This window comes from Sminthopsis crassicaudata, chromosome 2 (assembly GCF_048593235.1).
Source record: "Sminthopsis crassicaudata isolate SCR6 chromosome 2, ASM4859323v1, whole genome shotgun sequence".
NCBI classification, from domain to species: domain Eukaryota; kingdom Metazoa; phylum Chordata; class Mammalia; order Dasyuromorphia; family Dasyuridae; genus Sminthopsis; species Sminthopsis crassicaudata.
Genome location: NC_133618.1, coordinates 209,479,845 through 209,495,398, shown reverse-complemented (window position 1 = coordinate 209,495,398; position 15,554 = coordinate 209,479,845). Strand labels below are relative to the sequence as shown.

General features: G+C 31.7%; 1 protein-coding gene across 10 annotated transcripts in view; it reads right to left on the bottom strand.

Annotated features, from left to right (window-relative positions):
- Positions 1-15,554, bottom strand: part of BIRC6 (baculoviral IAP repeat containing 6) — a 297,131-nt gene that overhangs the window by 79,405 nt on the left and 202,172 nt on the right. For all 10 annotated transcript variants that reach the window (XR_012486168.1, XM_074288148.1, XM_074288151.1 and 7 more), the window contains 4 exons: positions 13,942-14,242; positions 12,478-12,695; positions 11,418-11,582; positions 10,372-10,540 (listed from right to left, as the gene is read on the bottom strand). Coding sequence is in view for 9 of the 10 variants with exons in the window: in XM_074288148.1 (XP_074144249.1) it covers positions 10,372-10,540; positions 11,418-11,582; positions 12,478-12,695; positions 13,942-14,242 (853 nt within the window). In the remaining variant the exon portion in view is untranslated. The remainder of the gene's footprint in view (positions 1-10,371; positions 10,541-11,417; positions 11,583-12,477; positions 12,696-13,941; positions 14,243-15,554) is intronic.

The following is a 15,554-nucleotide window of genomic DNA, read 5'->3' as shown; positions in this document are numbered from 1 at the left end:
AAAATTCTTACCTAACAATTAATTCTGATAAATATATGAAAGGTTTGCACAAATTTAATTTAAAAAGAAATTTAATCAGCAAATAATCTTTTTGAATATGTCACATTTCTAGAGACAACAGTTAAAACAAAAACCTCTAAATTATACAAACAAAATTACTTTGAATTAAAAACAATTTAAATTTGCTTCCAAACAGAATGATGAAAAAGAACACAAAATAATATTTAAGAGCAAAATGAATCAAAGATCTTTTACTGCAGTAACAATATTTTCCGAAAAATGATATACTTCACTCTGTAATAAATAGGTGAGATGAGTTTTGTAAATACTATAAAAAGCATTAAAAAACTGAAACCGAATCATGGGATGCTAGAACTGGATTCATCTCTGGAAATTCACCGATAGGCAAACTGGACCAGAGATGCTGAATGACACTAAGCAAATAGCCGACACAGTACTAGAACTAGCAAAGTCTCAGAGTGCTGATTCAAGTCAGGAAGTACTTAGTGAGTTCAGGTCTCTTTTTTCTACATCAGAATTGATTCCCAGTTTTGCTAAATGAAAAGCTTTTAAATAATTCCCAAAACATTAATGAAAATTATTATCTAAGGAATCCATTTTTAATATATATTTGCCATCTTGTACTTAAGAGGAAAAGACTAGGTAATAAATTGGCTACTATTCTAATATTTTGAAAAGTCACATATCTTGATTATTACCACTAACTCACACTTTCATTGCAAGGAACACAAATGGCTTTCAAAGGGCAATAATCAATAAAAATTAAAAAATAAAAACATTTTAAAAAGTAGGGCATCAACTCTAATTTTCTAAAATTTTAAGAGGTATAAATATAGTGCAGAAGAAGGAACACTGTGGTTCATCATTTGAGACATGATCTCAAATATTGATTTTGCAAATCCCTACTGATGTAACACTACAAATGGGATGATATTTTTACTATTTTATGGATATAATCTATAACAAATATTGTGACAGTTGAAATTACCACTGGAATAAGATCCTGTTACCATATTGTGGCTTACTGCTGAAGACACTGAGATAATGATCTTATGACTAGCTAGTGAGCTTAAAAAAATCTTCATAATTTACAAACCACCAAAAAATGTGAGCATTTTACATAATTTCATTTAATTGTGAAAATCCCCTTATAAAAATCAGGTTAATAAGGACGTTTGAAAACTATGAGGGTAAAGTATCAGTTCTGTCAAATTTTAACAAGAAGGAAAGATTACATATAGTTTTGATGACAAGACTATTTCTGCTGGCCAAGAAAAGCTCAATTAAATACTAAGAAATAGGTAAAGTATGGAAAGCTATGAAATAAAGAAAAAATACAAATTGTTTTTTAATTTTTCATGGATAAGTAATGGTAGAAAAAAAGAGCAGAGAGTACTAAGAAACACAATTTTTACAATCTCTAAATCTTTTTTACTCTAAATATAGGGTCATCAATCTAAAAAATAAGCTGAAATACTAGAAGAAAATAACTGATTACTGACATGCTATCTATAAATGAAATCAACAAAAGAAAGATGCCTTGTAACTTCTTTAGAGCCTCATCTTCTACTTAATGGTAAAAAGCAACATTATTTCATAGGTCACTTGGTAATCTTGCTTTTCAGAGTTCACAATAAATGAAGGCAAAATGTTAGAAGGTTGATAATTGTCAATTATGAATTATTAATCAAGGAAAATAGAAAAAGTTGGAAAGTTCTACTAAGTACTTAACATCCTCAAACTAAGCAAAAGTATGTTAATATTAAATGACCTGGAAATGGAGAAAAGGCTGCTGAATAATAAATACAACCATAAATTGGCAGATGATGAAAAAATATCATATACCTGTAAATTATTTAGTATTGTGTTTTAAGAAAAAGAATGGGGAAGCAACAAATATGAAATTTTTCTCTTAACACACAGACAAAAACTAGTTATCCTGACTCAGGAAATACCTGATTCTCCTTTTAATTTAAGAAGAAGATATCAAAGTAAAAGGCAACACTAGGCAAATAAATAAGTTCTTTTCAGAAAAACATTATGGATGAGGTAGGAAATTATAAGTAGCACAGTCATATGAAGTAGTAAAAAATGTAGACGTGAAAACTAGTTGGCAAAAACTTTAATATATGGGAAAACAACAACCATATCTTCCCACAAGAATTTCAAGACAAAAACAAACAAACAAAAAACCTACCAATAGATAGAACAATGGACTGTGTATTAGGAACAACATTCTAACAAAAAAACCAATATGTAATCAGCAAATTAAATATAAAATCTATGCAAACTAATATAAAGCAAATGATGCAGCAGGGAGAATAAAGCAGCATTTAATAGAATTTTAAAAGAGACTAGAAATTCTAAAAGGCAACAATGAGAAAGGAGGAAAAACTGCATTCTAAACAGCAAAAGCAGAGAAATATGAGGTGTAATAATTTCTATGAGAAAGAGCAAATAGACTAATGTGGTTAGTAGTATAGAATGGACAAGAGCAGAAAGAAATAATACATTTGGAATAAGATTTCAATAACTAATGAACTGATGAGGGATATTATGGTAAGGAAGAAAAAAAAAAAAGAAAGAAAGAAAGAAACGATACCAAGCATACAAAGAATAAGTCCAAGTAGTAGGAGATAATTTTTTAAATCAATGAAATATTAATTCTTAAGATATCTGAAAGCAGTAAAGCTCTCTAAATTACAGACATGTACTATTAGTGTACAAACCAGGAGGATAACAACAATAACTACCACCCATTTCTTACTTTCTCACCCAAATATTCCTATTTTGAAAACATAAGATGAGAAGAAGCAGATAACTAAAAAGGTTTTCTATAACAGATTATATCTGCTACAACATAAAAAAAACTGTAAAAAGGTAAAAATACAAGATCTTATTGTGTTAGAATGCCTCAGTAGGGTAACCTTAGTTTTATAGCCTTTCCTTATATTAAGGCTCTCAAGATCTACAAGATGCCTTAGAAGATATAATTACTGAAAAACTGATGAGAATGTTCTGCTCATCTCCTGTGCGATGACATATACCAATTCCAAAATGACATGAGATCACAGTTTATAAATGACATTTTATAGTTGGCTTCAAATTCCATAACAACAGATATATTCACTGAAATCCAGAATCACTAAAGAGGTAAAATCTATATAAGGGAGAAAAAAAAGATATTTTAATGCCTATTGAAAATTGTGATATAAAATTCCATGGGAAGCCCATTCTATTAATCAATACTTTAACTTCTTCATCTCTATCAATACTAATAACCACTCTGTGGTAATGCTACATGCTTGCAAAATCACAAAATATCATGTTTATTAAATAACTAAAATTGCGTTGAATCAGCAGGGAAGATTTAATACCATTTTGTGTATGTCATGAACTCCTTTGGCAAACTGGTGAATCTCTCAGGGAAAAAAATTTCTAAACAAATCAAAAGAATGTTAAATTTCAGTTAAAGATTAATGAAAAGATGTGCTGCAAGATGAATGAAACAAGTTAAATGACTTATCCACAAATCTATCCATAAACCCTTTATAGAGTGGAAGATCTACAAACCCAAGACTCAGAACCTTTGATACATACAGTACAATACGTTTAAATAAGGAAATCTGCATGTAAGAAAATCCTTAAAAGATATCACAAATTAATTGTATGACTGGAAAAGGATGCACAGCACTGATATAGTAAAAGCAAGGGCTAACACTACAACTACAGCCTTAAAATGTAAAAAAAGACAAAGAAAAAAGAAAAAAAGAAAAAAAAATACATGAATAACTGCAGAAAACAAAAATGCCAAGTTCTTAAGGATCTTATATTCTAATAGAAGAGATAATATTCAAACAGGTATATATACAAACAGATGTAGAGTGAATGGAAGGCAACCTAAGAATCATGTCTCTAGCACATACAGGAAGTGAAAAAGGCCTTCTTGAAGAAGATGGTGTCAGAGCTTACTAAGGAAGTTAAGGATTCTAAGAGAAGGAAATAATGAAGTTACTTCAGAAATATTAGACAATCAGTGCAAAGGCAGGAAATGTAGAATGAATGGTTGCATACAGCAAGCAGGCCCATAAAATTGAATCAAAAGATGCATAGATGTAAGCGTGAAAAAAAAGAGCACAAGATTAGGAAGGAATGATCACTCACAATATTTCTATATAGGACAAAACAGTACACAAAAGTTTTAGTTTAATAGGCCTAAAAATGAACCAGAGCTGAGAGCTAGACAATGTTTAGGATGTATAGCTATTAGTCTTTGAAGAAAAGAAAATAAATCTTACAAAGAAACAATATGTAAACATCAGGGAAATATATAAATGAAAGAGAAGATAGATTGTGGGATAGGGGTTAAAAATGAAGATGGTTAAAGTACACCTTTGGTGTACTTTGGTACCCCTGATATACCTTCATATCACTAGGAAACCAAGATGAGTATTCCACTTTACTGCCTTGATCCCCTGTAAATGAATTTGCAAGGACAGGCACCAGAGAGAAAACCCAAGCTAATACCATCACAGATATATTTGAGTATTTTTAATAGTTCTAATAAAACATCAAACTTTAAAACATTTTACACTATAAAGACAAGTTTCTTATCTGTCAACTATAAAGAATACAGTTAACTCCAACATACTCATTGGTCCAAATAATTTTGTTGAAACAAGCAGACTATTGGCTGGGGTGTGAGATTTATAACTGGGAATGATTGTGTTTTAGTGCTTCACAAAGATGAAAGGAAAAAGCATGGAAACAAGCTTGCCTATGGATGACTTTAAAAAAAAATGTTAATTCATTTAAATTTTTTTTATTTTTAAATAATATCTCTATTTTCAAAATATATTTTCCAATATTCACCCTTGCAAAACCTTGGGTTTCACATTTTTTCTTCTCCCACCCTTTCTTCCACCCCCACCCTTAAACAACAATTAATCCAATATATGCTAAACCCAGGCAATTCATCTATACATATTTCCACAATTATCAGCCTATGCATGACTTCTGATAAGCATTTTCATTACTCACAATCAAACTCGTAATTAAAAATTTTCCTAAAGGTCTGAGATCTGACAGATTTTCCTAAGATCTGAGCAGGTAAGAGGTCTGAAAGATGATTTTTAAAGGATAAATATAAAGAGGAAAAATATAAGAAGCTAATTCTGTTCAGAATGCAGAAAACTGAGAACCCATTTCACCAAATCTTCTGAATATTTTTAAACAATTCTAATACAGATTAGTCATTTCTTCTTATTGGAAATAATCCATCAACTCACTGACTTAGTAAACAAAAGATTTTTTTTAAATTAAGTCTTGTGATGAGAGCCATTTTCATGAACTTTGATGGTTAATTTCAATATAGAATCTGTTAGATTCTACTCAAAGGATTTTTTCCCTTTGAGGGCCGTGGAAAGGAACAAGAGAAAAACCAGATTAACTTAGGGCCTCTGTTTCTGGTGCTCTGGATATGGTCTGGAATTTGAGACAATTCCTAGAGCAGAAAATTTGGCCCTTTGTGTTTGAGGCACAGGTTACTATCTAGTTTTTCTATTTGCTGAAACCTAGGTTAATATTGGGGAAAAAAAAACAAAACAAAACAAAACATGATTCAACAGCCTTAAAATAACACCTTGGTACTAAGAGATTTTTTTCACCCTGCTATTTTTCTAAAATTTTAAAGTCCTCCTCAGACTTTCTGGGCCTTCTTTCAACTCTTGCCCTCTTAGATGATAACCACATCTCATATTTTACTGAACAAAGTTGAGGCTTTAATTTTCTGCTTCTCATCAATCTTCTGCCACTATCTCGTCCGTCACAAGATGAGAGGTCTTTCTTACCACGCCCAACTCATCTTGGGGTTTTCTATTATCAGAAAAGGGTGAACTGTAAACTGGACTATGTGGAGGACATGAATTGACACAGATACATCTTCCAAAGAACACTAATAGTCCTGATGGACAAAAGGATCATAACTTGTTGTAAAAGAATTTGGAAGATAGCATTTTGCAATGCTGAATCAAATTCTCTTTAATAATCATCAAATAACCATAACCATAAATTATTAAATGGTAAAGAAATGATCCACAGTTTGCAAGTCACACGCAAAAGTTTATTCCTTACTAATGGCTTCACCAGGAAATGTCTTTGATGTGACTACTAAGACAAAGCCCAAACAAACTTTGTATAGATGTGAAAGAAAATATAGATGTCAGTAATTATGTCATCTTAAATCATTTTCTTTTAAAACATTTTTTTGGGGGGGGAGTATAACAAGTTTGAACAATTTTCCATGCGTTTGGAAAATTCCCCTACAATCAGTCCCCAAATACCTTTCTTGTATTTGTCCTTGTTAGTGAAAATCTTTGAAATGATCTAATTATGATTTATTTGTGAATTATAAGGTTAGGATCAAAGTGTAATAATTCTACAACTCTTGTTGGAAAAAGTTTCTTATAATAGTTTTGCAAATTGTTTCCATTTTTTCCTTTTGAAGTTCCCATTCTGTTTTCATTCTTGAATGTCCTTGGGATGACTTTGCTTAACTGGTTGCCTTGTAAAGTTTTCATTAAAATGTTTTTTATCTGAAACAGTCCCTCTTTCTTTATGAGAAGGTATTGTCCATGATTCTTCTTAAAAACTCTGCTTTCTAATAGTGAAACATTTGGTAGTACCAAGGACTTTAATTGAAAGACCATCTTTTTTGGGAATTGTAGTTGTGGTTGTTGAGAAGGCATACAACACCCGTAGAAGTTGTTAGGTTGTATCTTTACAGGTACTGCTTTCCTGAATACTGGCTTTGAGGGTGAGGTTTATAGTTCAGCCAATAATGAAGCTAACATTGCTATTCCTAAAACTCTTGGGTCAGAATCTTGAACTCCATAATTTTTGTAGCTTTTTGCCTAGCACCTAATAAGCACTTAACAAATACTTCTTAATTTATTTCTAAGTAAAGGTAGTGATGATTTGTAACATTCTGACTTCTGTTTTTCCCTCAAGGCATCTCATTGCTATAGGTAACCTAGTATATTTACTCTCCAGGTAGCAGCTGGTATTCACCTTGCTTTAGCAATGAATTTATATTGGTTTAACTTCTAGAAGAAATTATCATACCACTATAAACATTCCCAGATAAATTTATAGGCAAAACTTTTGAACCTAAGTATCAAAATATTTTCAGCATAATCCAAAAAGCATTAATAAGACTACACCAGAATCATAATTTATCACTCAATTATCAGATCTAATAATCAGATCTAATCTAAATTTTAATAAAATACAAGTGAGATGGGGCAGCTAGTTCATGTAGTGTATAAAGAATGAGCCCTGAAGTCAGGAAGACCTGAGTTCAAATCTGGCCTCACACACTTAACACTTCCTAGCTGTGTGACGCTAAGCAAATCATTTAACCTCAACTGCCACAGCAAAAAAAAAAAAAAGTTTAAAATACAAGTGAGATAATTGTAGGATAATTATTTGATAGTAAAAGAATATTTCAAAACAAATTGAATTAACTTTATATGCACTAGAAGTACTATTCACAGAAGAGAAACTTCAAGAGGCATTGTTGAAAGAATGGTTCAGTTCTCATATCTAATGGAACAAATAATGTGAAATATCCTAGATAAAAAGTATGTCATTATGGACAGCATTTCTCATTTACCTGAAGAAAACTGTCCTGCTCTAATTCAATACAACTATGAAATATGAACCTAAGTTTTTATCATATACACTCTAAAAATTAGTAGTTCAATTTTTTTCAAATAATCATATAAGACTTAGAATTACACATTTATAGCAAATGACTTAATAAATGGCAGAACAAAATATATCCAATTCTGAAACAAGTATCGTGAACTGATTTTAAGACCAACTGAATAATAAAAAGCAAAAGATCATATATTAATATAATAGGTGAGGAAAATTATTTCTGCTTCCCTATTTAGCATTTAAGAATACGAAGAAACACAAAAACTTTTTCTAAGTCATTTGTCTTGAAAATAAATGAAAAATTAAATACTTCAAATGATGGACAGAATAAGATTTAGGGCAAGTTTATGGTATCAAGGCTTAAGAACTGTTTTTACTACACATTATGTCTCACATTTCGTATTTACCTTAATATTATTTCTCAAACATTCCTCCTTCTCTCCTTAAATATTGCCACCATTCTGGTGGCAGGCTTAATCTGCTCATGCATAGACAATTACAATAGAGGTCTTCCTGTAATAAGTTTCTCACCATTCCAATCTATCCTTTATTCAGCCAACAAAGTGATTCTTTTTTTTTTCCTCAGGGGGTTAAGTGACTTGCCCAGGGTCAGATAGCTAGGAAGTGTTAAGTGTCTGAGACCAGATTTGAACTCTGGTCCTCATGAATTCAGGGCTGGTGCTCTATCCACTACGCCACCTAGCTGCCCCCAAAGTGATTCTTTTTAATGTACAGGGTTGAAATAATGTCACCTCCAAAATAAAAACTTCTCTATCACAGCAAAGATCAAATCCAAATCTTCTGCCTGGCACTGAAAGCCCTTCATAACAAGAGGCCACACACCTTATCACCAACACCCTAATCATTTCCTATTCATTTACTCTTCAGTGGCACAAGGCTTCCTTGCTGTTATACCAACATCACCTTCATCTCTTGGCTCTAGACATTTTCAATGGCTGTCTCTATGCCTGGAATGCTATCCATCCTTATCAAAGTTTTACAGTTTCCTTGGTTTCCTTCAAGGCAAACTAAAACTTTACTTTCTAAAGAATGCCTTTCTAAATCCTTCTTAATTCAGTGCCTCCTCTGCTGGTAATGGCCTAGATCCTTCACAATATGAATTATTCTTTGCATCTCTGTATTCTCAGCAATTAATACAGTAGACCAGCACATATTAGATATTTAATGATTGCTTACTGATGATATTTGCCATTTGCAATTCCACACCAATATTTTCAAAGCATATGAATTTTTGCCAACAAGACCAGCTATTTGAATCAGAGAATTGAAATAGAAGTGCTATTTATTAATTCATTCTCAAATGTACGTGTGTGTAAGCACACACACACAATTTAATGAAATTCGTGAAGTATGCTTGCTAAAATGGAATGAAAATTGAATTTTATTAGACATAGTTAATTAACCTCAACTCAATAAATGAATAGAAAAAGCAATGAAGAAGGAATGCTTCTCAACATTAAGGAAAAAAAAATCCAGATGTTAAGTATATAATATATTCAATACTTGAATTTTCTTAAGAAATATTAAAATGTAGTACAAAGGTTTGTGCATTTCAACATATTTATCCTTGAAAAGCAAAAATAATAAAATATGAAAGAGAAAAACCAACAAAAAAGAAAAATTGATGCACTTTTTCACAAAAATCAAGATGAAAGGGAATGAGTGCAAATACTTAAACACGACAATATGACATTTTAAAAAACATTGTTTTGATGTAGGGAAGTTATTAAAATGAAGAACAGTTTTAAGAGTTGGGATTTTTTGCCAAGGCAAAGTGGAGAGTACAATACATAATTAAGCTCAGTATTAGGAGAAGAAAAAAAAAAATCAACTTTTCCTTTCACTGAATTATTCTAGTGCTAATATGTGAGAAAATAAACTGCTTTACTTTTATTACTTTTTGCTAAACTTTTGGCCACTCTAATGACAATGAGATGAAATAAAATTCAGAAAACCAAGGAATAAAGAAAAGTTTAAGAAATAATCAGGTCACATATTTCTGGTTATAATATTATGCTTTCAAAAGTTAACTTTTACTGGTTGTTGATGTTCCTGGGAGATAAATTTGTCATTTCAAGCAAGCATATGAGATTTTTTTTAAATCTGCATAAGTCAATAATATAATTAACAAAATTAAGGAAAAATAACTAAGGTTTATTAATCTATTGCTGTATATATTAGTACTGGCTTAAATTCACAAATGAGAACTGCTAGATAAATTCAAACATTTTGTCTGATAATCAAAAAGAGAGCAAGGTTGCTATTAGATGTCCATCTCCCCTATATTTTTCATTTACAAAAGTACTAAAGAAATCTATTTTGTGTGGATTTTGAACAATTAAGAACCAATGCAATTTAGCATTTGCTATTAACATAATTATGAAGAATGCTATTCCTTCAAAACAGCCCAGAAGCAAAACACTTCCAATAAATAAAAAGTATAAAACCAAAAAAGAAAACTATAAAATAGCAGGAAAAGCTAGGTAAATCTACAATTTTATTATAGCTAAATCTTTTAATTTAAACTAACCCTGTAATGACATATTAAATTTTTTTCCACAAAGAAGCCATGGTTCAGCAGATTAAGTACAATATGATCTAGAGAGTTACCGGAATCATTTCGGAGATAGGAGGACATTGCTGGGATGAGGCAGGACTGACTAAGTAGTTCCAGAAGAACAGAAGGAAGGGCATTACTGTTCTGTCCTCTGCCCTCGGGAGTAGACTGTGGATCCCCATTTGTTGAGCTGCCCGCAGGATTAATATAACTTGCAAGAACCTAGAAATGAAAAACCACTGACATAAATAAATGTTTTTAACCACCTAGAAAGAAGTTGCTAAAAGATTAATTTACTGGTTACTAGAAGCCATTTTATTTATTGGAACAAAAGTGTCACAGAAAACTAAAAAGAAAAGTTACTTCATCATCTGTTATGTAATTCAACTAAAAGCTTCAACTACTTATAGTACAATAAAGAAAATATGGAAATGAGAACAGAGAACAATGCATATTATTATAAACGTAATAATGTTTCCAATATTATTATCATGAATATGAAATGAAATTAAAAAACCATTACAAAGGCTGGGGGACAGAAAAATCTTAGAATGGATGAACACGGAATGTTCCATGAATGGAGTCATCCATTTCCATTCTGATCAAAAAGTTTTAGACTATAGAATATAAAATCCTAAATTTAATGATAGAAGTAATAATCTGCTCTTTTTTCTTTCTCCACTTTACTTTTTTCATCTTTAAGATAAGCTGACTCTCAAACCTAGAAAGGTTGGTCAAAATAGCCTGTTTCAAGCCCATACCACATAAAAATCAAGAGATATGAAAAAGATATTTTTAAAAAATTACAGATACAAAAATAAGAATGCTGGAGAAGATGACAAGTATTTTGTGCTATATTCTGTGTCATCTCCTTTTGCCAACGCCTAAATAGTGAAGACAAATTGAAAGAAAGAGATTGATACTTGGAAGTAGAAGTATTTAAAGTAGTTTAAAAGTAATGACACAATGGTCAATGTAATTGGGAGGTCCTAATGCCTTAATTAAAATGTTAGATAATGATACCAAATATGACACAGTAACTTAAAAAACACTAGTTATAAACAATGGCTCATTTCATTCTCATGAGAAATAAAAATACCTGCAGGAGACAGGTGACATGTTCCTCCTCCAATCTTTGTTTAGTTAAAGCCTGTTCCACATCCCATCCAGAAGCTGTAGAACCTGTTCCAAAGCCAGTTCCTTTAGCCCAGTAAAGCTGTTGTTCTTCTGTTGATGCACTGTTATGTGTACTTGACACTGGGGGCTTAAAAAAATTATTTATAAAGTAATTTTGCAAATAATTCTCTAAATCTTGACCAAAGAAAGGAGGAAACAGCTATCATTACATTCAGGAAATACTGTCAAATAGCAGAAGTTATCTACACTTACAAAGCTCTTCCTGCTTTTCAAGAAATTTTTAATTTTTGTTATGCCAGCTAAGTTCAGGGGAAAAAAAATGTTATAGATTAAAACATTCACTAAATAACCATTACTACATAATCTCAAGTCATAAACTCATTCCTCTTCTCAAAAATCTTCAGTAGTTCACTGTGGTCTCCAAGGTAAATTACAAATTCCTGAGTGTGGCACTGAATGTCCTCTACTATATAATTATCAAATACTTTTCCAATTGTATTTCATATTACTAAGTCATCCCAAAAGTAGTTGTAGCCAAGCACTCTTGTGATGTGAAATTAGTCAGGTATGTCCTTTCTCTGTGTTTCTGCACAGGGTGTCCTCTACCCATGTAAAAAAATTAATTTCCTTGCCTGTGTCTTTTAGCATAGGCTCATATACTCCATAAAGCTTTTCCTGATATATGTCCCTTTTTTGGTCCTCCAAGTATTAGTTCTTTCTTCTTGAAGTAACTTTAGTTACTTATCTGTGTACATGTTTTATCATTGCAATAGAAAGTAAGATTCTTGAGGGAAGGAACTATTTCATTTTTGCTTTTCTTTTATAGAACAAGCTGCTTGTCTGATGTCATGTAGGTTATTAATGAGTGTCTGGAGTGATACTTTCTTCTATATCTGTGTTATTACACTATAATTAATATAATTAAAACTTTAAATGGGACCTTCAACTGCTCACTCTATTACAAACATGTATAGTAGCATTACATAATTAAAAAAAAAAAACAAAACTGAGATTCAATGTACCTCTGATTGATTAAGATTAGAATTAGGAACTCTTGGTGCATGATGGCTTAGGGCAGAGAGGCAAGCAAGGATCAGGTGTACAGCTCCAATTTCTAGTGCCATTCGCCTTAGGAGTACACCATCATCAGTAGTCAATGGTGTGGAGCTAAATAAACTCCGCAGTACATGGAATGGAAGAGTTGGAAGCACATTGGCAGAAGGAGACTGCAGAATATGACCTGGGTTAAGAAAAATAAAATAAGAATTACTTGATTTTTATTTATTCATAATGAGATCAAATTTACAGTGATAATGAAATGCCAAATCAAATTCCTAATAATTTCACATTAATCTGAAAACTTGAATTATTTCTTGCACTCACATATCTGACTGAATTTGATGCTCACTGTGAACCAAACAGATTAAATATTATTCTCACATTTAACTATCTTTTAAAGAAAAGTCTGACACTTAAAAAATACAAAGGACATAAAGATTCCAAATGAAACTATAATATTTATTTGATGCAGCTTGCTTTTAAAATAGATATATAACCTTCTGTAAAACAAAATATGTCCTATTTGCCCTTTCCTTTTCAACTTCCTTCTCATCTATACATTTTAAAAACTAATTAATCAATTAATCTTTAATGTGCATTGCTTCATGGATCATGTTATGAGATAAAATTCAGAACAAAAAGGAAAAACCATATGAAAGAAAAAAAAAAAAAAGAAAAGAAAAGAAAAAAGAAGTGAACATAATATGTGTTGATTTACATTCAATCTCCATAGGTTTTTTTTCTGAATGCAGCTGGCCTTTTCTATCCAAAGCCTATTGGGATTGCCTCATATTCCTATACATTTTTAAGACAATGTTTCAATATGTTTTCCCTTTTTGTTGATTTGATTTTGTTACTTCCGTTTCCTAAACATCTCTGACCCTAGCCTCAATCAAAAGAAAGAGGGAAAAAAAAAAAAAAAAAAAAAAACGAGAAATATAATATCTTATAAGTCTTGTAAAAATTCTTTAAAGTGTCTAGCCTATAAACTAATCATTCAGGTTGACAATTAGTTACATTTCAGGAATCCTGAAAGTATTCTTTGATTTTCTTTAAACTTCCAAGGGTAAAAATAAAATCTAGAAAACATTTGTGGGATAACAATCATAAAATAAAAAGCTCTTTATATTTTGAAATTTTAGGATCAAAAAATTAGGAAACAGGAGGTCACCAAGAACAAAGGCAAATCAAAACACAAGTCTTATTACTCTGTCAAGTTTCTTTTCTTTAACCAGGTATTAACTCATCAGTCAGGTCCAAATGAGTCAATTTTGTGGAATCAAGCACATAAAAGAAGGAAAATGATAAAACTTAGGAAGGATTAAATAAATAATGAGTACCTGATGAAATTAAGAATTTTACTTGACAATTTTTAGGGCTTCTCAATGACTCAATATATAAATCGATTGTTAATTTTGAATACTTACTTCCTTCTCCATCATCTGTTACTCCTAATACCAATCGAAGCAGACATTGGGCATGTTTTCTCTCTTTTAACAGCACTTCAGCATAACCAGGTAGACGGAGAAACAATCCAAAGGCAGCTAAAGAATGAGCAGGTATGGGAGACATTGTCTGTACTGTTGATTTAATTGGTGGAGGTTCGGCAGCAATGGTTTCTGGAGCTTCATAAACCAATTCTCCTGACTGCTCAATGGTTACCCATTCAAACTGATCGCTGTCCTTTGGCTTTTCTTGAGTGGTAGATGTAACTACTGGGGCACTAACCTAAGAAAAAATAAAGTTTTACTATTTTACCTATATTCATATTAACATCAAATTATTCTTTTTACAGAAAATATTCCTGCAACTAATGAAGATAAAATCTTTAGAACTAAAAATTATGTTTGAAAGTGCATATAATGAAAACTCCTATCATTGTAAATATCTAATTACATTTACTAGATGACCTATTACCAGTCTTTCCTACTTACTTACTGTTATTGCCTGGTACATTTTGCTATTCTACTCGTTCCAGTTAATACTCATCCTCAAAAAAGGAAATTAACTATCACTTTCAATAAGAAACTCTCTTGATCTTTCTAATTCCTTGGGGATCTAACAATCTGCTTCCTTGCATACATCTTTGCAACTTTACAACAAAATATTTAACATTTACAAAACACTTCAATACTTTTTAAAAATACTTTATATATATTAGATAAAATGAGCTTTCCAAAAATCTACTGCTTTTTTTCCCAAAAATCCAGTGCTGCTTTATATACATTTGACAACTGAGGAAACTGAGACACAGACAGGCCAAGTAATAAGTGCCTATTGTGACAAAGATGGTAACCTGGAATAAAAGTATTCACACACAGGATCCAATTTTAAATCCACAATGTTTTCAACCATACTTTACTATACCTGACTTTGTACTGTACTGTCAGAGTAGGTAGAAATTTGGTTTACTCATAACTAACCCATATTAGGATGTAAAGTCCAGACTAGCTTCCCTGGAGGCCTCAGAACAGCTGGAGTCAGAATAAGTAAAAGTCCTTGGTCTTTAGGAAGAGAAGTGAAGGAGATAGACAAACTGCCAGAAGCTCGCCATCAACCTCTTTTCTTCTGGTCCTGCCACACCTCACCCCTTAATCCTTACCTACAATTCTCTAAACCCCTAACATCTCTTAACCCCAAGCATTAACTGTGAGAAGAGCAATTCCAAACATATGCTAATAGAATCATTGTCCAATAGGTTATTAGCCTTAAGTGCTCAATAGTCTGATTCAAGAACATCTATTCAAAGTTTCAGCCCTTTACATTAGGAACACATAAAAATTTACTTAATAGCCCACAAACTGAGCTGTGAAGGCTGCATAAGAATGTAGGAGAATAGAAACATAGGCTAGCTTATTCCCTTTTGATGTACATAATCCAGAACTACTAAAAGAGACAGGCTTAGAAAAATGGCAAACAAAAACTCAAGCAAAAAGTACCATTAGGCTCAAGACAAAAAACAGAAAGGCAGAGAATGAATTAAAAGTATATGCAAAGGGGCAGCTAGGTGGCAACATGGATAGAGCACCAGCCCATAAAT